At 38.2% G+C, this 23,662-nt stretch overlaps 1 protein-coding gene across 1 annotated transcript in view; it reads left to right on the forward strand.

The window, feature by feature from the left end:
* Nucleotides 1–23,662, forward strand: part of SLC12A1 (solute carrier family 12 member 1) — a 90,571-nt gene continuing 66,909 nt past the window's right edge. Inside the window, exons 1-7 of the mRNA XM_065871383.1 lie at nucleotides 1–420; nucleotides 10,598–10,729; nucleotides 10,885–10,960; nucleotides 16,852–16,947; nucleotides 18,724–18,863; nucleotides 19,915–20,025; nucleotides 21,887–21,998. Coding sequence (XP_065727455.1) covers nucleotides 1–420; nucleotides 10,598–10,729; nucleotides 10,885–10,960; nucleotides 16,852–16,947; nucleotides 18,724–18,863; nucleotides 19,915–20,025; nucleotides 21,887–21,998 — 1,087 coding nt within the window. The remainder of the gene's footprint in view (nucleotides 421–10,597; nucleotides 10,730–10,884; nucleotides 10,961–16,851; nucleotides 16,948–18,723; nucleotides 18,864–19,914; nucleotides 20,026–21,886; nucleotides 21,999–23,662) is intronic.

A 23,662-nucleotide genomic window follows, 5' to 3' on the forward strand; every position in this document is an offset into this window, starting at 1 on the left:
ATGTCACTGAACAACTCTTCCAATGTATTTCTGGATTCCACACCCAGTAATGCCAATCGCTTTCAAGTGAATGTCATAAATGAGAGCCATGAGAGCAGTGTGGCTGTGAACGACAACACCGACCCTCCACATTATGAGGAAACCTCTTTTGGGGATGAAGGCCAGAACAGATTCAGAATCAGCTTTAGACCTGGGAATCAGGACCGCTATGACAACTTCCTCCAAACTGGAGAAACTGCGAAAACAGATGCCAGTTTTCATGCTTATGATTCTCACACAAACACATACTACCTACAAACCTTTGGCCACAACACCATGGATGCTGTTCCCAAGATCGAGTACTATCGCAACACTGGCAGCATTAGCGGGCCCAAGGTCAACCGACCCAGCCTGCTTGAGATTCACGAGCAACTGGCAAAGGTAAGCTTAAAGGTACGGGAAAGTATCCTCCTTACTCCTTCAGGTGATCTCCTGCTTCTTACGAACACTATAGATATAAAAGTGTCCAGTGAAGAGGTCTATTGCAAACCATCCATCTTAGTTACACAGCTGTCCCTAGTTCCCAATAAACAGAAGATATACTAAGCTGGTTTCACCTTAGTCTTAATGCCTCCACAACAGTTGTTAAAAAAAAAAAAAAGTCACTAGTGTTTGCTGTAGTTAACACTGTTGTACCAGCCTTTAGTGCACGTGGGTATTTTTTTATACTCTTTAAAGAGAGAGAAGAGATTTGTAAGATTCAGCATTTTATCCCTTCTTCTTCAAAACCTTGCCTGAGGCTCCTGAAGGCACTTAAGCATATAAAAGTAACTAAATTAAAGTACAGAAGCAGCAGAAGTGGCTAAACTTTTCATTGTTTAAGGAATAGAGCCAGGGTTCCCAACCTGCTAGAAGCATGAGGCAGTACTTTCTCTAATCTTGTAGCAAATCATTTATAAGCTTAGTAGATTTCTTCTTCGGTTACTTGCTCTAAAATATGTTGATGCACTTTATTTTCCTGCTCTTCTGGACCGCACTTTGGAATGAATAGCATTCTTTATGGAACATAATTACTTGCTAAGAAGAATAATTAGTTGTCTCATATCTAAATGCAGTCTACTCTTGGCCAGGTTTTAAGGTAAGGAAAAAAAAAATGAGTGGAACAATTCCTTTCATATTTATTCATTCATTCAACAATTTTTTAATTAAATGCTTGCCCACTCTGGGAATTCTCAGAATACTCCTCTCATGAAAGATGCTAATCAAGGTGAAAAGCTCCCTTTAGTTTCTGCTCATCCTTCTTTCCACAAGAAAACTTCTCTCCATAACCTGTTCCCCTTGGCTGCTCAGGGTCCCTGACTCTGGGTCCTACCACTGAAGACTAATCGACTTCCAGAGAGGGAGCCATGCCCTGTTTCTTTACCCCTCTCTACACCAAGCCTTATTTGTGCCGTGTGCTGTATTAGCAGCGCTCTGCCAAATGGCTGCTTTCTTTATAGACGTAAGATTTAGATTTTATCTGGGATACCTGCTGCTTTAATCAAAAGAAGTTAGCAATGTAGTGATTTCAGACAAAAAGGCCAGCCCCCAGGAAGACTGGGGCAATTTGAAGTTCCTGGAGTTAAAGTGTCACTTTCTTTTTCTACATGAGAAAAGGGGAAGGGAGGAGGAAAAGAGGGAAAAGAAGGTTAAGAGAAGGCACAAGGAGTTTCCAAGATATCAAGATATGGGAAGGGCAGAAAGAGAAATTTACATTATGAAGAGACTTCAATTTATTCTGAAGAAGTGAAATGAGCCAAAGTCTTCATAGACCTGAAATTTTATTCCACTGTACCCTACCTCATTAATTTTTAAATCTGCATCGTTTGTTAAAATTGCAATCAAAATTTAAATATTCTCACTTCCTTCCCCAATTTACAACAAAAGAAAGTAAAATTTTAATTCTATTAAAAAGGAAATGGTGTCAACTCACATTGTTGTTAGGACTGATATTCTAGAGAGAGGAAAGTAGCTGATTTATAATTTCTAAAGCCACAGTGTATGTAAATCTTTATATAAGGGGAGAAAATCTCTGAGGACACTGCTGTTAGAAAACCATCTGAATGACTAAACGGGAGGAATGCAATAGCTGCGTTTGACAGTTTTGATGGCTGTTTGGGATATCATATTATTTTTGAAAAGATAAAATGAGACCAAGGACTTAACACTAACTTACAGTATTTTCTTTTCTCTCAGATATGAAGGAATGGCAAATTAAATACATTAAAGATTAGGTTTAGTCTCAATGCCCTGAACTGAGAACAAGTATAGTTTGAACAAGTATAGTTATTCTGAACAAGTAATTCTGAACAAGTATAGTTATTCTTTCTGTGTAGTTCACCTTGGTTAAATCATGCAGAACTATCCACATAACCAAATTGGGAGCAGAATCAGTATATAACCATGGAATCTGCAATGGGTACATTCCCACAGCCAGGACCATTCTAGTGTCGCTGAGCCTGTGAGCACTTATTCCACATGTTCTACTTCTGCACTCTCCTTCAGACATTAACAGTCTGGGCCTTCTTCAATTCATTTCTTCCTTGCTAGTGAATTTGATTCTGCTATTCTCCCTGCTTTCCCCCCATCTCCCAAATAAAAGATGAAGACCTGCAGTATAATGTAGCTATGCTGCCACCTCCTTGTGGCCCTTGACAATTTTATGGTAGTTTCTCAAAACACAACTGGAAATGATCAATAGAACAAACATTGTACAATAATACTCAGACATGTCACTGATTTTGTATACAAAAACATGATAGTGTTTACTTAAATAATGTAAGAGTAGGAAAAAATGGACATAGTATAAGTTAGGAGATATTTTTTTGTATCCCTAATTATAATGCTTTAAAAGCCATGTAGGAATGGTACATTCATACTAAATGGCAGAACAAATTTAGTCAGAAATCAGTTGAATTTTGTGAAAATCCTGGTTATAGCTTCCAAGTTGGAAAAAAATTATATGATAAGTTTGTCCTAATAGGTAAAATGAAAACTCAGTTTGAAAGACATTATTTTAAGTCTCTACCTTAAATAAAACTCTAGGAGTGATAGATACTGACAGAATTTGTAATCTCAATGATTTGAGATCATAGTGGAGAAATCCTTTTCATTTTCTATGTAGTAAAGAGCTAAATGCCTATACTGGTGGCCATGAATTACAGATTTCTGGAGACTGGTTAAAATCAGAAAAAAATGACTCCATCCCTTACTTGCAGTACTGTACAAGCTACATAACTTTAACTGATCTTGCAGGATGCTTGTGAATATTAGTTTATATGCAGACGAAGTCTAGCACGTTGCCTATAATGGGTAGAAACTCAAGAAATGATTATTGATGATGGTCATGGTAATTTTTATACCAGATAACTTTTATTTTAAATTTTATTTATAAAGGAAAATACACACTGAAAAAATATTTAACAAGTACTAAAAAATATATACTGAAATGTCTCTTATCTAAAGTAAACCTTCTCTCAAAGGCAATTATTACTGAGAGTTTCTTATAAATCCTTCCAGAAATTTTCTATGCCTATACAAGCGTATAGGCCTATCTGTCTAACTTTCTGTCTGTATTTTTTTCAAACAAGTATTGGGACATATTTTACAATATTGTCCTGCACTCTGCTGTTTTCATTATACCACAGACTTTGGAGATCGTTCCACATCAAAACATGCATAAAGATTATTAGACATCTGGCAAAAAAAAATCTAGTATTTCTACTTTGTAAAAATAATTCTTTTAGTATCCAACCTAATTCTTGTGCCTACCTTTTTATACACAATTCCTAACTACAGGGCTAACCAAAAGGGAACTGTTTTTAAGCCTTACTACCACCATTGTTGTTGGCATTTCAGAAAAATACAATTATAAAGGATTGAGGAAAATATAAAGCCTTTCAATTAAAGTCATTGTTCTCATGTCACTGAAATAAACTGTCTATGAAAAGTATAAAATACTATGAAAATTAAGATGTAAATATTATTATTTTTAACAAGCCAATTGCATAGAAACTGAATTAAAACAAAAACAAAGGAATGACTTCACATTTGGGTCTTTAGGCCATTAGCAACTAAAAATAATTTGTAAATAAAAGCATTAAGAGTGACTCGGGGAATTCCCTGGTGGTCCAGTGGTTAGGACTCAGCAGTTTCACTGCCTCCGGTTCAATCCCTGGTTGCGGAACTAATAACCCACAATCTGTGAGGCCAAAAAAAAAGAGTGACTCGGTATAATAATAACAAAAATTTTATTGAGAAATTTTTATGTGTCAGACATTGTACTCGACGAATTCTCACTCAATCCCATGACAACCCTTCAAGGTAGGTACTATTATTATTGCTATTTTAAAGTTGGGGAAGGTTTTATAAAATCCTAAGGATCTTTAAGAAGAGAAAATAAAGACTTAAAGAAGTCAGTAAATTTCCAAGGTCAGGAAGCCAAGGTCACATGGGTAATAAGGTGAACCCATGGTTGCATGACTCCAGAGTCCAAGCTTTTTGTCACTATTTTCCATCCCCAGCCTACTCTCCCACAGCACTTTGCCTCAGCTCATTCGACAGCTATAGAAAATGGTGGAACTCATGCACAAGGAAGAAATCTCAACTCAGTCATGATGGGCTGGGCAGGAGATCCTAATTTCTTCCCTGTTGGAGGCACTGTGGCAAGAGACCATGCTGCTTCTCTCACAGAATTGATTGTAGGTCTCAGTCATTTTCATTGTCATTATCAAAAGCATTTACTAGCCACTTATTTACAAGAGCTACTCTATAAAATGAGTTAAAGAGATTTCATCTCTACTCTCTAGAATTTTATAAGTCAAAAGCCATAGTTATGGATAGAAGTAAAGGACATATAATCAAGTTAACAAACATTAAACCACATAAATCAATGTATAAGTGCTTATCTTCTGTAAAAGAACAAACAAAAATCTACAAATGCTTTCTCTAGAAAATAATCTTTTCTAAAGCGATTCAAAGTTCAAATTTGGAACTTTTGCATTAAAATTGGGGATATCCAAATTTATAAATAATCACTAATTTAATGACAGCCAGATAAAATAGGCAATAAATGCTCTGAAGGCCAGTGAAGACCAGAAGGCACCCTTAAAATATTTGTTAGAATGAAACTCTGCAACTAAAGATTCATTTTAATACTTGTTAGAGTTTCTTAGTACCCAAGACCAGCTTCCCTGGGAGCTTGCACTATTAAACTAATCTGTGGAAACAAAACAAAAAACAAAAAATGATTAATTTCACATTATAACTAGTTCAGTGATAGGTGGTGAATAGAATGGGAGTTCCCTTAAAGGTACACTTGGAAAATGTTAAGAATATTTTAATTTTACTTTCTCATGCTGGTTTATTATACATAGCTACCTTTTGGCTTAAGTTTTCAAAAATACAAGTCAATTTGTGTGTGAGCTATGTGTTTTCAGATATAATAAAAATACTGTGATTATAAAGTGTGACCACTGGTGGCATGGTGTATAGTAACTTTAAAAACAAGAAAAAAAAATCCCTCTCATTTTCATAATTTAAAATACTCCCCTTTACCACAAAGGGATAGCAATGTATAAACATAATAATATTGATCAATACGATATAGAAATATGATTAGAATTACATATTTTTCATTCTGAAATGAACCTTAGGAATTATCTGGTCCTTACTGGGATTGGTTTTAAAATTATTCAGTGGCAGGGGTGTGAGAAGTTTAAGTGGAATAATATTGGCAATATGTCAATAATTGTTGAAGCTGAATGATGGATACATGAGATATATTATTCTCCCTACTATTGCATATGTTTAAATATTTCAATAGTAAAAGAAACTTTAAAACAATGGGGAGGGAATCACCTAGGCCTAAACATTTATGGAACTATTCCTCTTTGATGGTCTAAGATTTCCACCATCCTGAGATTAAAGGCTGAAAAGTTGAAAACATATATCATAGCAAATATTATCTCTTTAGAACTTAAAGAAAAAGATATGTATTTTTTTCTTCTTTGATGATAGCTAGAAAGGCATTTGTTATTTTTCTGGGGTCTGAAAAATCACATATTTTATACTAAATAAAATAATTTAATCTTTCATCTTCTAGAAAAATCCATCAGGAATTTACTTAAACTGCACGTGATAGTTTAACAATACTGGAGGGGGGAAAGCCCTTTATCAAACTTTTCTTTCTTTCTAACATACTTTATTTTACTTTCTCTGAATACTTAATGCACAGGTAAAACTCTTGGTAAATAAATAATCAGTCCCTACAGCTATGCAATTTAAAATGCATTTATGAAAGGTTGTGGGTCATCATATATGGTAATGGAGTGTGAACAAACAAATTAATTCAAAGTATGAAGGAAAAGAACTGGTTTCAGGTAACAGTCATAAAACTTTTAGTCTTTATGACTTTGGTCCCAAGAACATGCACCAGCCAGGAGTCTGCCAGCCACCGGTTACAGCTCACAGCCATGAAGTCCCCACAAACCCTCGACCTGAAGTCTCCCTCCGTACTTCGATGATAAGTTAACTTTATAATTGCTGTTTGGGTTTACAAAGGAGACATTTATTAAAGAGTGAAACCAAGTTTTGCTTCGACATGTTAGAAGAGGGAGATGGCAAGCATAGAGAAATGATTTTGCCTTAGAGTAAACTACTTCAAAGTAAGATTTTCAGAAAACCCACTGGATTTATCCTCACTGGCAGTATCCAGGAAAGGTGAAGTAACTTCTGGAGGACAAGCACTGAATTAATCACATTGCCAAAACTAGATTCCAAGTCTCCTAGTCTATATGGTGCAGGGATTTTTCAGCTCCCACATGAGAGCAAGGAATGGGAATGGATTCTGTACTTATAAATTTACCATCAGACCTTTATTGTCAATGGAAGAAATATACATTCGAGGGATTATTCCCCTCTGTGTTATAAATATATTTAAAACTTTGAAACTCTAGCAGGTTGAACATACTTACCTACGAGAGAGTTGAAGATCCTACAGTGACTCTGTTTTTTAATAATTTAGAAAATTATTGCCTTACTAATTTCTATATATAATGATTTCCTTGACACGCCCTCATAGAATATTATTTTTGCTTCACATTGTGATGTCCCAGTGATAAACTGAAGAACTGTTAAACTGTAACCAGAAGGGTATCCATCAGATAGAAATGTTCACTTAAGGAGAAATTTAAAATATCCCATTTATTCTTTAGCCTACATTGTAAGATATTGTTTTGTTTGTTTGTTTTTTGTTTTTTTTTACAATCATTGGTATTCTCATCAATCCAGATCTAAGGGTCAAAGTTACCATCAGAATTCATCAGAGAGCAGAGCAGTTTCCTGAACCAAACCCTCAAGTTCAGGTTTAATCAGGAAACATGGGTTTTATTGCCAAGATTGCCTTTAAAAAGTGAGTGACTAAAGTTCTGTCTCATGGACTCCCCAATTAACCCAGAAAGAGGAAATTGCCTTCTCCTTGACTGAGTAACCGCTGATGGTCTGGCCATGGGATCTATTTTTTTTTTTTTTTAATTTATTTAATTTATTTATTTTTGGCTGTGTTGGGTCTTCGTTGCTGCACGCGGGCTTTCTGTAGTTGCGGCGAGCGGGGCCTACTCTTGGTTGTGGTGCGTGGGATTCTCATCGCAGTGGCTTCTCTTGTTACAGAGCACGGGCTCTAGGCACGCAGGTTTCAGTAGTTGTGGTGCATGGGCTTAGTTGCTCCGCGACATGTGGGATCTTCCCGGACCAGGGCTCGAACCCGTGTCCTCTGGACTGGCAGGCGGATTCTTAACCACTACGCCACCACGGAAGCCCTGGCCATGGGATCTTGACTAACTAGAATATTGACAATTTAAAAAGTTTTTCTCAAATCAAATCAAATAAATGAATCTCCTGACCAAGTAATCTCTTTAACATTCATGAGTATTTTAACACATTCCTCAATTCCTTGCTCCCATTGATTTTTCCAGTTATGCAAAATAAAAGTTACATTTGAACTACTCAGCTGCCTTATGAATACAGAATCCTGTCAGAGAAAAATATAATTTTTAATTGACTGGAGAACAACCTCAAATATTTCATCCATCTGTAATCGACTGTATTGTATAGACTCGTGAGGATCCAATATGATAACTCTAGCCACATGTGGCTATTGAGCGCTTGAAATATGGTCAGTACAAATTGAGATGTACTATCAGTGTAAAACACACACTGGATTCCAAAGACATAGTATGGAAAAAAAGAATGTACAATATCTCATCGATATTTTTATAATGACCATATGCTGACATAATATTTTATACAGATCTATTAAGTAAAGTATATTATTAAAATAGTCTGTAATTCCGGTCCCTGTACAGTAGGTGCCCCTACTGCTAATGAATATTTATATTACAAATATGGGAAATACGATAGTCTGCAAAAATGAAATGTATTTTTTAATGTAAGGATCCATACCTGACCCCAAGTTATTTCACTAATTTCTTTTCACTGTTTTTGAAGTACCTACTGAAAAATTTTGAATTACATGCGTGACTTGCATTTGTGGCTGCTATAAATCACCAGTTTCTGCCCAGTTCAGCCTCAGTTTCTATGGACTTTGTTTATCCATGTCTTACATTGGTGTGACTATATGAGGTCAGCTTTCAACTACCTGTGTAAATAGGGACTGAGGATGCTTGATTAAGATATTTCTCAGGTAATTCAAGACTAAATTTTAACCTTTAATTTCAGTTTCCCATGCCATTCAAGTTTTTCCTAATGCCGTCAGAAACTAGTAAGATGATCTGACTTGGGATTCATTCACTTTCTGTCTCTTATTTAATGTGGCCTGCACAGAGGAAACAGTGAGAAATGGCATACCCAAGAGGGAAGGAAGAAAAAGAAATAGGAGGCAAGAATGGATAAAAAGAAGCTAGGTCATCTGCTTTGAGGTGGTAGAGATCGCGTGGCCTTCAATTCAATACTGTTTATCGATGGCCTGCTGAATGGCAGGCCCTTGGTTGGTATTGAGAAGTAACCCATACCACCATCTTCCTCCAATTCAGTTCACATACAATAACTCTCATCACATTATATTACATTGGTTACCCAAGTGTCACACTAGTATCATGAAAAAAGTCTTATGGGAGAACAAAACTGGGAGAAATCCTTGCTTAGAGGACTTGCTGGAAGAAGGAGACAAGGAATCAAAATCACCTTGGAGTAAACAGCCCAGATTAGGGTCATCTTACAGTGGGTAGGCTAGTGGTACATCAAAGCCCAAAGAAGCAAGAACTCTTGATCATGGCAAGAGCGAGAACTTCAGTCGTCCCCAAATAAAGTCCTTATAATAAACACTGAATATTTACATCATACCAGTCCCATTTTAGAGGGAAAATATGCCCGTGTCTAAGGCCTCTTAGCTAGTCATGTCAGAACACGTCATCCTAGACTTACACCAGTTTAGACCACTTAAACAAGATAAAGTTGTTCTTTAATAATGGTAATCAACTGCTGCATCTAAAAAAATTTCCTAATAATTTCAAAATCCTTACTGGAGAAGGTGGCTTTCGGGGAGCTTAACAGAGTGTGGTCTAACCATTAAAGAGTCAGGTAAGTGCTAGATAGGCTAAACTAAGTCGACGGCATCTGAAATTATTCAGTCAAACCTAAAAGAAAAGCTAGAGAGTTGTTTGTTCTTAACTTGAGAGAAACATAGCTATTTCCTTCCCCATTAAATTCAGAGACTATCCTACTGACAAGGAAGATCGTTTTCAAAATAAGGCCACAGGAAAAAGAAAAACAACCTCAGTAAAGGTTTCGACCTTTTCTAGAGTACTTACTTCTTATTTCTACTCAGCTTACCTTTCTAGTCGTCAGTGTGGAGGCTTCTTACCTTCCGTACAACACTATTGCACATCCAACAATTCTCAGGCAACGTATATCAAATCTGAAAGAAAATTCCCCTACTGGAGTATCATTCTTGTAGCCATACAGAGCCTTTACAACTTTAGAGTATTTTAAGAATACTCTAAACTATTTTTTTTTTAAAGAAAACTTCTATGTGTTACTTCTATTGAATCTTCTTAAAGATACTCTGATGTGAGTGGAGAAGTTTGGTTACCATTTTTTTCTAGATGGATAAAATGAAGCCCAGGGAGGTGAATGGAAAGAAGGCCAAACACTGCATTAGTGAGGAAGGTTAACTTTCTGGCCCTCGTACCTTGCTTTCTAAAAGACCCTCATTCACTCTTGATAAGCTTTCCTCCCCACCTTGCATTCCCCCTTCTCTCTTTTGATCTTTTTGTATTCTAAATTTATCCAAATTCCATCGTTTTTCCCTAAGGTAATATTCTCACCAGTAGAAGAACCGTCCCGTTTCCTTTACCACCCTTGCAGACTCAGTAGTGCCTAAAATCACCCACAAAATGAACGCATAAACTCCCAGGGCAAAAAATAATCGTCTTATTAAAATGACTGAAATACGTTTGTTTTTTTCCTCAAGTTTCACGTCAATTGTTTTTATTTGCCTCTGGAAGTTTTATGGAACCATGTGTTGACCAAATACCATGTTTTGCTCTCTGTAAAAATGCAGAATGTGTCAGTGGCCCCGGGTTCAGCTGACGTGGTTGCCAACGGGGATGGGATGCCTGGCGATGAACAAGCTGAAAACAAGGAAGAAGACCAAGCCGGTGTCGTGAAGTTTGGATGGGTGAAAGGTGTGCTGGTGAGAAAGCTTCTGTGTTTACAAATGAAAACTATCTGTTCAATGTCCTAGTGGACTAAGTGTTAATAAGGCCTGAACACTAGAGTTACAAAGACGGCTGGGTGCTGCCCCACTGTCACTTCTCATGTCATTTTCCATGCTCCCTCAACCCACAGGTAAGATGTATGCTGAATATCTGGGGTGTCATGCTCTTCATTCGCCTCTCCTGGATTGTTGGAGAAGCTGGGATCGGTAAGCACTTTTCCCCTCCTATGTAGTTTTCAGTGTAAATTAAAAACTCAATAAGCAACTTGTTTTCACCATTAACACTGAATGTGAAATGAAGATCGCAGAATTAATCTGCACTTGGGCTCTTTTACTTTGCCTCTTTGACAATGTCTGTCAGAGTAGACAGGTAAAGTGTTAACTCCTGGGAGACTGGAATTTTCCAGCCTGCCAACCAGATAAATGCTCAAGTAAATATTTCATCGTTTCATAGAGTTTTAGGTGTACAAGTATACAGAGATACATTCATCTTAAATAATAGTATTCATATTTTGGGGCATACTGACATTCATCAGAATATCCCCCTTACGATTATTAGCAAAACAACACTGAACAAAAATAACTTGTGGGAAAATTGGTGAAACTGTGACTTGACTAATAAAAATGCTGAATTGTTGAACATTTTCCAGGGAAAACAGTGTTACTTGCAGGTACAAGTAGTAAGAAAACAAAGGTTAATAAACTATTGCCAGATAGAAGCTTAAAAAGATAGGCAAAAAGACCAAGATAATGTATATAACTGTTGGTAATTTTGCTAAATGGAAATAGATGATGTTGAAATTATTTTGAGTGCTTATTTAATGTTTTTAAATATTGTATTTTATTTAAAGTATTGTTTCCTGTGGCAAATATTTTTATTGTGAGTATACCACTAAAATTTATATAAAAATTTATTTGAATTATATAAAAGTTTCTGATTCAATGTGATAAAAATTAATGATGTTCTACTCTCTATATGGAAAACACATTATAGGTTCACTTTGTGGGGGGCACACCTATAAATCATTAGTATCAAGAACACAGAAGTTCAGATGTGCTTTCAGATTCTACTCCAAAATGTGTCTCAATTCACATTTAAAAGGTACTTGGTCATTATTTATTGCCTTCGCTCCTCAAAACAGATTCAGAATCACCAGAAGACTTAATGCGAAAAAGAGCTGGAACCAGTTCCCATAGTTTTTCCTCTTTGTGTGTTTGGCAACTGCTGGGCTCCTGACAAAGGGCTTCTTGCTGGCTTTATGATGCATATCAAATGAACACTTACAGCCTCAGGGTCCAAAATAAGTATATGCTATTCCATGGAAAATCTGCATCTTAATATTGCCAAACTGTTGCTCCAGGGTTTCATGCAAAATTAGTTTTTTAAGGGCAGTTTAGTAACTTATTGAGATCATCAGGAAACATTACTTTGTTTGGAGGTGTGAGTGTAGCCCAGGGCAGGAGTGATTCTTTTTAATGCAACTTATTTAAAATCCGTATGTTTGGGTAAAAATCTGAAATTTAATCAGATCTTACATTATTCTTCACAGTCAACCCAGTTTCATGTTTATTGCAAAATTGTAGAATATGAAGAATTCTATCTTCTGCTAAACTGTTTATTATACTTTCAGACATCAGTATTGTTTTAATAAGGATCTTTTATTTAAGTAGTCAAATCCAACTTCAGAAGAGAGTAGAGTTCTACCTAAATGGGTGTCCAGTGGGTTTTCCTTTGAATGGAGGTTTTTTGTTTTTTTTTTTATTCCGAGAAAATAGACTTTAGTGAGTAGTAGAAACTTACTATCACCCTTACTCCGTTTTACTGGACTTTGTCATGAACTTAAAGCTGAAGGAGTTGATTAAGTCACCATCTGGGTCCAAACTGGGTCCCCTTTACTGGGAAAGAAGACAAACACGTACAAGCAGTACCCCCTTCTGGCTTTGGGGGTAGCCTGGGGAAGAAACCTGAATATACTTTCAAGCTCAGACCCTGGGGAAAAAGCCAGAAGGAAGCTGTAGCCAGGAGTAATGGTAGCTACAGTCCTTGGGTAACCATCTGGGGCTATAAGTTCTGGCTGCCTTGTCCCCAAAAGCAATTGGTAGAATGAGCTGATAATGCCATCTAGTTGTTCTCTGTCTTGACCATCTTGGCTGGGGCATGATGGTATCCAATAAACTTAAACATCAAGCAAGGAAGAAGGGCATGAAAAGCAAGTCATTTATATTTGGTGTGTTTCACTGTCTCATCTGAAAATTAGGGAGCTGGATTAATTGTTTCCCAATCAATTCTTTGAAGAACGTTGCTGAACAGGCAGACACAAATTGCGATTGGCTGAGGGTAGCTCAACAATAATCTTCAGACCATGGGGTGCATAACCATCACCTGGGAAGATAGTTACAAAACTGCAGAATCCTGGGATTCACTTGGAAAGATCCAAAGTCAGTAAGTCTGGGCATTTTTAATAAGCACCCCAGGCATTTCCTGAAGCAGGTGGTTCAAGGACTGAAGTTTGAGAAAACTATGAACTGAATGTTTTCTAAGCTGCTTTTGCCCTGGGATTTTATGTTTGATTGTGAGAGGGAAGCAAATCCCTTGCTGTTTAAATGCATACAACTTTGTTCCAGGATTTTAGACAGTTTACAGAAATATATATGATGCCAAAGGATAAATTAAGAATTGTGTGGAAAATAAAGGCAAAGGGAATATAAGGGGTAGGGAAATAATAAAAGTCAGAGTAGGTTTAATGTCATGAAATGCAAACTATTTGGCTCTCTACTGTTGCTGGGGTGAGCTAAACATTTGGTATCAAACTTCCTCAAAATAAAGTTGAGTTAAAATAAAGTGCAAAAAAAAAAGAAGTCACCTTTACTGGCACACAGACTTGAAGTTGCACAGTGATGTAGAGGCGACACTCACCCCAGGATCCCTGCAAAAGATACAAAGAATTTAGTGCAAGCATTTCTTATAACACCAAATGTGCAGGAATCTATAGGGGCCAAACCAATATAGTCTAAGTTTGCATCTCATACCCATGGTTAGCCTCTTCCTCTGCACTTTAACTGTAAAATAGCCTAGAAACTTCTGCTAGAGCCAGGATATAACTGGAGGCATCAAAAGAGCCAGCTTCCGATACCTCATTCCCATTTCTGTCCTTAACATCCTTCCACTTCCCCTTTTTCTAGGGCATGGCCAGAGAGAGCGCAGCCTCTCCTGGCTAACTGCCCTTTTTATCATCCTTGGAACAAGCGAGGCTATCAACAACAATTATGAAGCATTCACTTTATGTCAAGGAACACACCAAACAGACCTAGGCAAGCACATTCTGGCTGGAGCCAGGGTGATTTCAGTGCCTACAAGTTCTCCCTGAATTTAAGGTTGATCTCCACTGAGGAGGGTAATGTAGGGGAGGAAAAACTGTTTTCCCTCTACTCATCTTAGGCTCATTGCCTAGGGCCCTGTAAAGTAGACTGACAACACACAGATTAACAAGAGAAAAACAATCAGAAGTTTATTAATATGTGCATCGTGCATGCACACGGGAATCTTTAGCACTGAGTAACTCAAAGGGGTGGTTAGAACTTGGGCTTATACAAGCATCTTAACAGAAAAACACATTTTTAGAGAAGTAACAAGACAAAGGAAAAGACTGAGTTTCTAGAGTGGCACATTGTGGGAAGGCAAATACATGGGGGAACTAATGGAAGATAAGGGCTAGTTAGTAAAGTCTATATGGATTCCTCTAGTACCATCTCCAGCTGTCTCCAGTCTCTAGCTGATAACTGTCCCCAGTATAGAGGAAAGAGGAGACGCCATTACAAATCTATGTCCTGCCTTTAGGCAAATAAGCGGTATCTTCTTCTTTTCAACTGTCTTTAGCTCAAAATAATCCTTATGCTAAAGTGGCAAATTTTGGGACAGCATATTCTGCTACCCTTCAGTGTCCTCCTAGCTGTGTATTTCCTGAAACTGAAAGCAGCCTTGCTTTCCTCTGAATTCTGGTCTACTTTCTCCCTCTCATAATAAATGATTCTGAACCATAAGATCTTTGAGGGCAGCTTTTTTCATTTTTATTTTTCCTTGCATTTCACATACCGCCTAGCACAGCTGGATATATAGCTGGCTTTTAATAAACAATAGCTGTTATGACTATTGTGGATTTGATCAAAAAGCAGTGCCATTGATTATGTGCTGTGTTCTATGCACTATGCTACTTTACTTTACACATGCATTCTGTCTTTATACACGCCACTACTTTCTTTATACACGGCCACTTTACACGCGCATTCTTTCTAATTTCATTGTCATTTTTGGCTCAGAAAATAGGTAACTTGCCAGAGTTCACATAGCCAATAAGTAAATGTAGTTTGATTTGATTCTTTCTACTTTACTCATCTGCCAGATGAACAATTTTCTATACTATATGTAATTTCCCACTCCTACACAATCGAATATACATAAAAAGATACTTCCCTGGAAGGATGAACATCTACACTCTCGTAATATTAACAGTTTGGGATTGTTCAGACCAATTATTATGTTTATGGGTGTCTGGAACTTCATAAACAGTGAGGTTCATGTTGAATTTTGACCAGCCATAGCTGTTCGGTTATGTGAAACTTTGCACTGCACAGCTTAGGTCTTGAGTTTCTTGGATCTGTGCTACTTCAGGCAGAAAACTTCAATGCTGGGCATTTCCTCTGTGGTGATTTCCAGACCAACTTGTTAAACTCAAATGTGGTCCTTTGGTGATTACTCTAGACTTGCTGGCTTTTATGTAAATGATCTAATGGATTATTCCACCATTTAATCGCCTTTATTTTTCCTCTCTCAACTGAGGTCTTGGTGTGATTATCATCGGCTTAGCCGTGACAGTGACTGCTATCACTGGTTTATCCACCTCTGCTATTGCTACAAATGGATATGTCAGAGGAGGTAATTAAACCTGTGACCCGCATGATCATTTGTAAGGTAAAGGCAACACAGGCTCAAATAGTTCACCACTGACCTTTCTGGAGTGTTTTCAAAGGTAATCCAAGTTGGTTCATTTTTTTTACCCCCTGCCAGGCAAAAGAGATGCAAGAAAAATGGAGAAGGATTTAACCTTTGTCAAACTCCCAACTTTCTCATTCAGGTTCCTCTCCAGCAAGAGAGAAGGTCAAATGTTATGTTTTCTCTTTTCGCAGCCAGGGTGGTTTCTCTCCCAGGACACCAGCGTCAGTCAGCTTTTCCTTTCCAGGGCTGCATTTTAGATTGTGTTTGCTTTTGGAAACCATCCTTCATCATAATGAGCAGTTCTCCAACTTGGTCTTTACGCCAGGCAAACCCGTTTCTCCTTAGCACGAAGGAACTCCACTGGGGCCCAAGGCTTGGATGTGAACACTTAAATTCAAAGCAGTATAGTTTGCAGCAGTAGGGAATCCAAGGAAGAAAAGTAAAATGTAATATCTTCTGTCTTTCATTGCTAACAGGTCTTGGAGTTCTCATAATTCTTCTTTCCACCATGGTAACTTCTATTACTGGGTTGTCAACTTCTGCAATAGCAACTAACGGGTTTGTTCGTGGAGGTAAAATTTCTAAGATATCTAAATGCTCTCATCACTTGCTACGGGTAGGCAAAACCTTTTTATTATACTTCTTTTTGGTGGGAACAAGAAAGCAGCCCAATGTTCTTGAAGCCTGGCTAACTATGTGGATGAGCTGGACACAGAAGGAAACACAAGGTACTGTGCGTATAGTCCTGGCCTACTCTCGTCAGCTGTGGTCTCTTTTCTAATGGTCCTCTCTGGCACGTTGCAGGTCCTGATTTCCAGACGCTCAAATTCCTTGGGTAAATGCTTTATTTCTCAGGCTACTGCACACCTCTTGCCGGTGTTTCTTGGGAAATGACTTCTCGACACAGCTTCAGTTTTAAAGTTTAGTACATTTCAGGTGCTTCCTAGACCTTCCTAGACCTAGACGGAATGGGATCTTTTAGAACGTTTCAGGTTTTTCATAGGGAGATGTTCCTTCCTTGACAAGATTCAGACGGCTGCCTCCTGAAGTACTGGTGACTTCTTGAAGTACTGGAGCCAAACACCTTTCTTGGGGGATTTTTCAGGTCTTGGAGTCATCATCATTGGCCTGAGTGTGGTAGTGACAACACTCACAGGTATTTCTATGTCCGCTATTTGCACAAATGGAGTAGTAAGAGGAGGTAAGCCAATTCATGTACTTACGGCTATAAGCTTTGATTATGTAGTAGTGTCTAGAGTTGGTTTAATGTTGGAAGTAAAATTTGTACATTGATACTTAGTCCCCAGAAGCCCTAAAACAAAACAAAATAATCCAAAATTTAAACAGCAAGGCATGATTCTTTTCCACTAAAATTAAGAGATCTCCAGAAAAGATTTTTTTGGCCCACTTCCTGTGATTAAACATGTTTATAAAGTAGAGAATGACCAGGTGTCTAGAAAGAAAGCATAGAGTATTAGAGTGAAATAAACGGTTTCTTTGTGCCTTGGACGGACCCCACTGGCTCTCTCCCAGGGCCCCTCAGAAGGGGTCTTCTCCAGCACCCCAGCTGACACCACTGACACTTCCCACTCAGTGAGCCTTCAGAGTTCACCCCAACACTATGCTCCTAATGGCCAATCAGCTTGAGAAGTTTCTTAAAAAGAAAATAAAAACAAATAAAACAAAGAGTTACTTTCAAATCATCCAGGAACAAGCAGGCCTGGGCAGAGAATGAGGGGTTGAAGCTTGTCTTATTGTTCTTCTAGCTTCCTTTCTTCCCCCTCCAATTCTGTTTTGGCTCCTGGGGTCTCTACTTGGGTACCTTATCCAGATCTCCCTACCCAGGGCCTTCTAAAACACCATCCTACCTACAAAACAGCTCCTCTCACAGCTCCTGCCTGTCTCTCATTTTGACCAAGCCTAGTAACTTGCTGTTAACTTATTTAATGTAATCAGGACAAAGAAAGTCATGGGGATTTGCCCCACCCAAATAAAAGTTTACATTTTTAGAGAGGATGTTGTCGTCTTAACCCAAAGGAGTCACTATGGTGGAGGAAACAGTGAAAACTTTTCAGTGAAGGATAATTTTGGCTGTAGATATGTGTGTCCAGTGTCATTCCTTTACCAATTCTGTCTACTTCTAAGGCTAGCTCAGTATAGGAAGTCATTGATTCACTACGGTCTGTGATAACACCTAGTTATCTAGGCCTTTCAACATCTAGTCATCTTAACCTTCAGTAACATGCTCTCAGAACTCTTGAGGTAGTTAACTATTCTGGCTCAGTCTTTCCTGTGCCCAGAAGTATACAGCCATGAGCAGAACCTTCTTTTCAAGGTCCAAGGGAGAAGCAATCGTTCCAGGCCCTCCCTACCTTACTTCCCATTTGCCACACCCATACACATATGGGTATTTGGCAATAACCATGCCTTCTTGAGCTAAAACCATCAAAACTAAGTCTGATTTATAGAGCGGATAATCCATAGCACTATACAGGTACCTTTTTAATGTAGTACATGTGTACCAGTAATTATACCAGAAAGCAAGTTAGAACGACAATGATAAACTTTATCCACTTCATTCTCTGCCTGGGCCTGCCTGTTCCTGGAAATTTCAGATATGAAATTTTACTTCAGTTACATTATTAACTTGAACTCTCCAATGAAGTTTTTTAAAAGACAAAGAATTTGTGGGGTAAAGTTTGCTGTATTCTTATTAGTAGCATTTGTGTATTATAGGTTTCAATAAATTGGATTTTACTTAGTCAGAGTAGTTCTATTGTAGATTATATACAGAATATAAGGCAGGGCTAAGTTATTCATTACAGTGAACAAGATTTCTAAAATTACTAGGATTTATAATATTTTTATTAGAATAATTAGTATTTTAAATGTTCTCAGACATTCAAAATTATTTGGTCATACAAACTAAATCCTCTAAAAGTTCCTCAGTGTAAAGCATGTTCATTTCTTGTTTCAGGTGGGGCCTACTACCTTATTTCCAGAAGCTTAGGGCCCGAGTTTGGTGGGTCTATAGGCTTGATCTTTGCTTTTGCCAATGCAGTGGCTGTTGCTATGTATGTGGTGGGATTTGCTGAGACTGTGGTAGATCTTCTTAAGGTAATTAAAAGCTTTTCTTTTCTTCACCCAAGCAAGATAATTTGGTTTATTTTGCTTTTTCAGGGCACTAGGGGATATCACTATGGCAAGATGAGAGCAAACAGATTTATTCTGCAGAATGTGGAAGCTGAATATAGTTGAAGGAGCCCTAGGCTTGGCATCAGAACTGGCTCAGAGTCCTGGCTCTCACACTTACCAGCTGAGAGATTTTGGACCAGTCCCTCTGTTCATCTGAACCTTGTTTTTCAAATCTATAGTATGGGCTAATAATATTGTTTATGTCTTTCACAGAAATGTGGTACAGATCAAATGAAATAATGTACATGAAATAGAGTGTAAAATATGAAAGAAAAGATAATGGGAATTATTGTCAGCAGCAATATTACTATTATGGTTATAGATTTCCAAAGGGAAAGAAAGTTCAAACATTAGAAGAACTCACTGCGGGAAACTGGGCCTTTTTTAGTTTAGGTGCCCCATCTGGATGGTATATATGTGAACACATTAATTAGCTAGTATATGAGCTAACTTCTAGTCCTCCTTTCATGGTAATGATAGCAGACACTGAATTCAATTGGTACCTCTACTTGAAAATTAGATGAATAAATGAGTGGATTATAGTTCATAGTTTGTTCTTTAATTGAGTAGCATTTATTTTTTTTTTTGATATTCACATTGGAAACCACTCATTTTTATTCTTCTAAGATTCCCCTTGACACATAAAAATAACTAGTCATTCTTCTGAAACAAAACATGATATTTGTATGTACCCATATTTTTACTTAGTGCTACAGTAGATTTTAAATCTGTGCCTAGAATGAATCCCTAAAATTTGTAACTCCTAACCTTGGCTATCAAAGGCCTATTATCACAGGAAAAAATTAATTTAGATTCTTTATCTTCTCCAATTTATGAGCATTTCATTTTTCCATTATCCTGTGTAGCCCCAGACATTAGTGCATGGTATCTCTTCTTACTGTTAAATTCTACAATAAGACATATAGGCAAAAAAAGCTTCTAACCATTTTAGTGATTTTTTTTTTTGTTCCAGGAGAGTGATTCGATGATGGTGGATCCAACCAATGACATCCGGATAATAGGCTCCATCACAGTGGTGATTCTTTTGGGAATTTCAGTAGCTGGAATGGAATGGGAAGCAAAGGTGAATTTCTCAAAATGATATTACCAACAACTGCTAGTCAGCTTCCCGAACAAATTGCAGGAATAGAAGGAACTCCATATTCAAAAAGAATTGCTATTATTACTTTCTATGATAAAAGGAGCCAGGTCAGTGCTCGGTGGAACACCAAGCCCTCAAAGCACGAAGTCCAGGCAGTCCAGCTCATGTGATCAGGCCTGTGCTTTGCCCTTGATGCTATAGTAACAGTAACGGAGCCAACAAGATTACTGCCATCTTCACACCCTGGTATCCCCTTCCAAGCTGGCTGTGAGTGCTGAAGCCCACAAGAAATGGCAAGTGTGTTGGGAGAAAAGAACAGGCAGAAACTATCATTCCCCTCTGAAATTCAGTACTCCAGCAGCAAATTTGAGGGCATCAGAAGCCCTGGAACTAGAGAATATCTGGATTTAACTATTAGTAAATCAGTTAGTAAATTTCTGAATGATGGAGAGCATGTCTTTTGCTTGCTTTGTAACTCTCAACAGTGACTAGTACAATTGAAACTCCTATGTTCCTATGTGCCTGGAGGTGCAATAACGAGACATCAAGTGGTCACCAGAAATGGAAAGATAGCCAAAGCCTCCCACTTACATAAGGCAATAGGAAACATTCCCACCTGGCACTTATTTCCAGATGATGCATTCATACATTAAACAAAAATTGACGAAGTGCTTATCATGTGCTGGGCATTCTGCTAGGCACTGTATATTCAGTTGTGACCCACACAGGCACAATCCCTGCCATAGTTGAGCATATGGTCTACGGGGAGCTGAGTAATAAACAAGCACATAAACAAGTAAATATAGAATGGTAAATTGTGAACGTGCTATAAAGTAAATAAACAGGGCACTGAGATAGAAGGTAACAGGGGGAACATACGTCAGATTATTCCCTGAGGGAGGCAGTGTAGTTTCATGACAGTAGAAGGTAGAATTCAGAGCTCCAGCTCTGTAGTTAGAGTGGAGTTGAACCTGGTTTATGTCTATATGACCTTTAGTAAATTACTTCACCTCTCTGTTTCTCAGCTTCTTTATCTTTAAAATGATGATAGCAGTATTACCTACTTCATACAGTTGTGGGTGGAATTATTTACCTGAAAGAATATTGGTAAAGTTAGATGTGCATCTGTTGTATTGTAAGCCCTCTGTGAACATTAGCTGTTATTGTTTAGATTCAGTGATCAAGAAAGGCCTCTCTGAGGAGGTAACTAACACATAATGGCTGAGAGGAAAGATACAGTTTTGCAAAGTATAGGGAAAAGTGTGTTTCCAGCAGAGGGAACAGCATATGGGAATGCCAAGCCAATAACCTCTATGAAATGTCAGATGGACTAAAGAACAGTGATTTGGCTGGTCAACCCTGCAGACCGCTTATGCTGGGCACACACTGGTATGGTAGCCCAACGTCAAGTACACTAGGCATCATGGGAATTCTATGCATCATTCTGTGTTCTCATACTCCTTCTGCAGTTATTACTGGAATCCATAGGTGCTCTGCCTAGGAAAGAAACCAACTCTATCAGTGTTCAATCTTTTGGCTCCATTTATATTCTTAGGAACACTGCACTAAGTTACCCACTTAGTACTTGAAATGCTCGTGAAATGTCACCTTCAAGTGCCCAAGCACATGCACCCACTGAAAATGTAACATCTATACTCAGGCCAAATAAGGCTCATTAAGATGCCATTTTATGAGAACACACCTATTACCTACTTTCGATAGTAGAATCTTAACTGGAATTATTAGATAGGGTCTTTCTTCAGTGGGCACTTATGACTTTTATAATTATGTAAAAAGTCATTGAATAAATCTAATTTGACCTCCTGTTACTTTGTCATTCCAGGCTCAAGTGATTCTTCTGATCATTCTTCTCATTGCTATTGCAAACTTCTTCATTGGAACTGTCATTCCATCCAACAATGAGAAAAAGTCCAGAGGTTTCTTTAATTACCAAGGTACATATGACAAATAACTTGCTCTGCAATAAATGGTTCTCCATTGACTGCCCCCATCACCATCCCCATGATTCCTACCCCGGCCACGGGAATCCCAGTGTGATCCAGGGAAGAGCCTGGGGTTGGAGTCAGGAGAACCAGAGTGAGTCTCAATCCTGCTGCAAACTGACATGGTTGCTTCTCAGATTTTCCTGCCAAGGTCGGGGTGATGATAACAACTTCCTAAAGGGATTTTGAAAAGCAAGTAAGATAGCAGATGTTAAAGTGCTTTGGACACATCGTTGTCTCTGTCAGTAGAAATAGAACTAGAGTGCATGTACAAGAAAGAGAACATAGCTCAGACAATGTGTCCAACCACTGAGAGCACTGAAGTCAAACACAGTCATTTTTTCTTCCTGCTAGAATTTTGTACCTTGCTTTCTTATAGCATTACCTAGTTGAGCATCACTGTCAAGTTTTCAAGCATAAAAGATTGTAGGAGTTATTAATATAGCATCTGTGATAATGGCATGGCACTGGTCATAAATTTTGACTTCTCTCTTCTATTCTACTCTGCCTATCCACTCTTTCCTATCTTTCCACTCCAGTTTACTCAAGAATCCACTGCTGAGGGCTTTTTACATTTCCCTTCATTATTTACTCAGTTGTCAGTATTTGTTCCCTTTCTATATCACATCACTTCTTTCTTCCTGATTCTTTTTCTTTGTAAAATTTTCTTGTTTGCTTTGCAAATCCTTTTCCTTTTGATTCTTTTCCCTTCTTCCAGTTCCTGCTGTAATTTTTGTTTTAAATTTTCTTTCCTTATTTTTGCATCATCCTAGATTCTTTTGTTCATATTTTTCTTCCTTTTCTTTCTTTGTTTTTCTTCTACATTGTTCCTTTTCTTTTTTTAAAGTTTTTTCTTTTTTTTTAAACTAAGTAATTTTTTGGCTGCATTGGGTCATTGTTGCTGCACGTGGGCTTTCTCTAGTTGCAGCAAGCAGGAGCTACTCTTCACTGCAGTGTGCAGGCTTCTCACTGCGGTGGCTTCTCTTGTTGCTGAGCACAGGCCCTAGAGCGCACGGCCTTCAGTAGCTGTGGCGTGTGGGCTCAGTAGTTGTGGCTTGCGGGCTGTAGAGCACAGGCCTGGTAGTGCTTGTGGTGCACGAGCTTAGTTGCTCCGTGGCATGTGGGATCTTCCCAGACCAGGGCTCGAACCCATGTCCCCTGCATTGGCAGGCGGATTCTTAACCACTGTGCCACCAGGGAAGTCCCTGTTTCCTTTTCATTTAAATAATTTGGTGACAACCTGTGGGATGTTATTATTTTATGACTAAAGCTCCTCCCTCTCTCTCTCTCTCTCTCCCTCTCTCTCTCTCTCTCTCTCTCTCTTTCTCTCCATATATATGTATTATATACAAAGAGAGAATATATATATATAGTCACCTATACATGCGAATTTGGTATAAGGATCTAAGATCCAACTCTAGATACAGGGGCAGGGAGGTTAGTACATTAGTAAAAAAAAACTCTAAGGACTTCCCTGGTGGCGCAGTGGTTGAGAGTCCGCCTGCCGATGCAGGGGACACGGGTTCATTCCCCGGCCCGGGAAGATGCCACATGCCGCGGAGCGGCTGGGCCTGTGAGCCATGGCCGCTGAGCCTGCGTGTCTGGAGCCTGTGCTC

Source organism: Phocoena phocoena, chromosome 2 (genome assembly GCF_963924675.1).
Source record: "Phocoena phocoena chromosome 2, mPhoPho1.1, whole genome shotgun sequence".
Taxonomy (NCBI): Eukaryota; Metazoa; Chordata; class Mammalia; order Artiodactyla; family Phocoenidae; genus Phocoena; species Phocoena phocoena.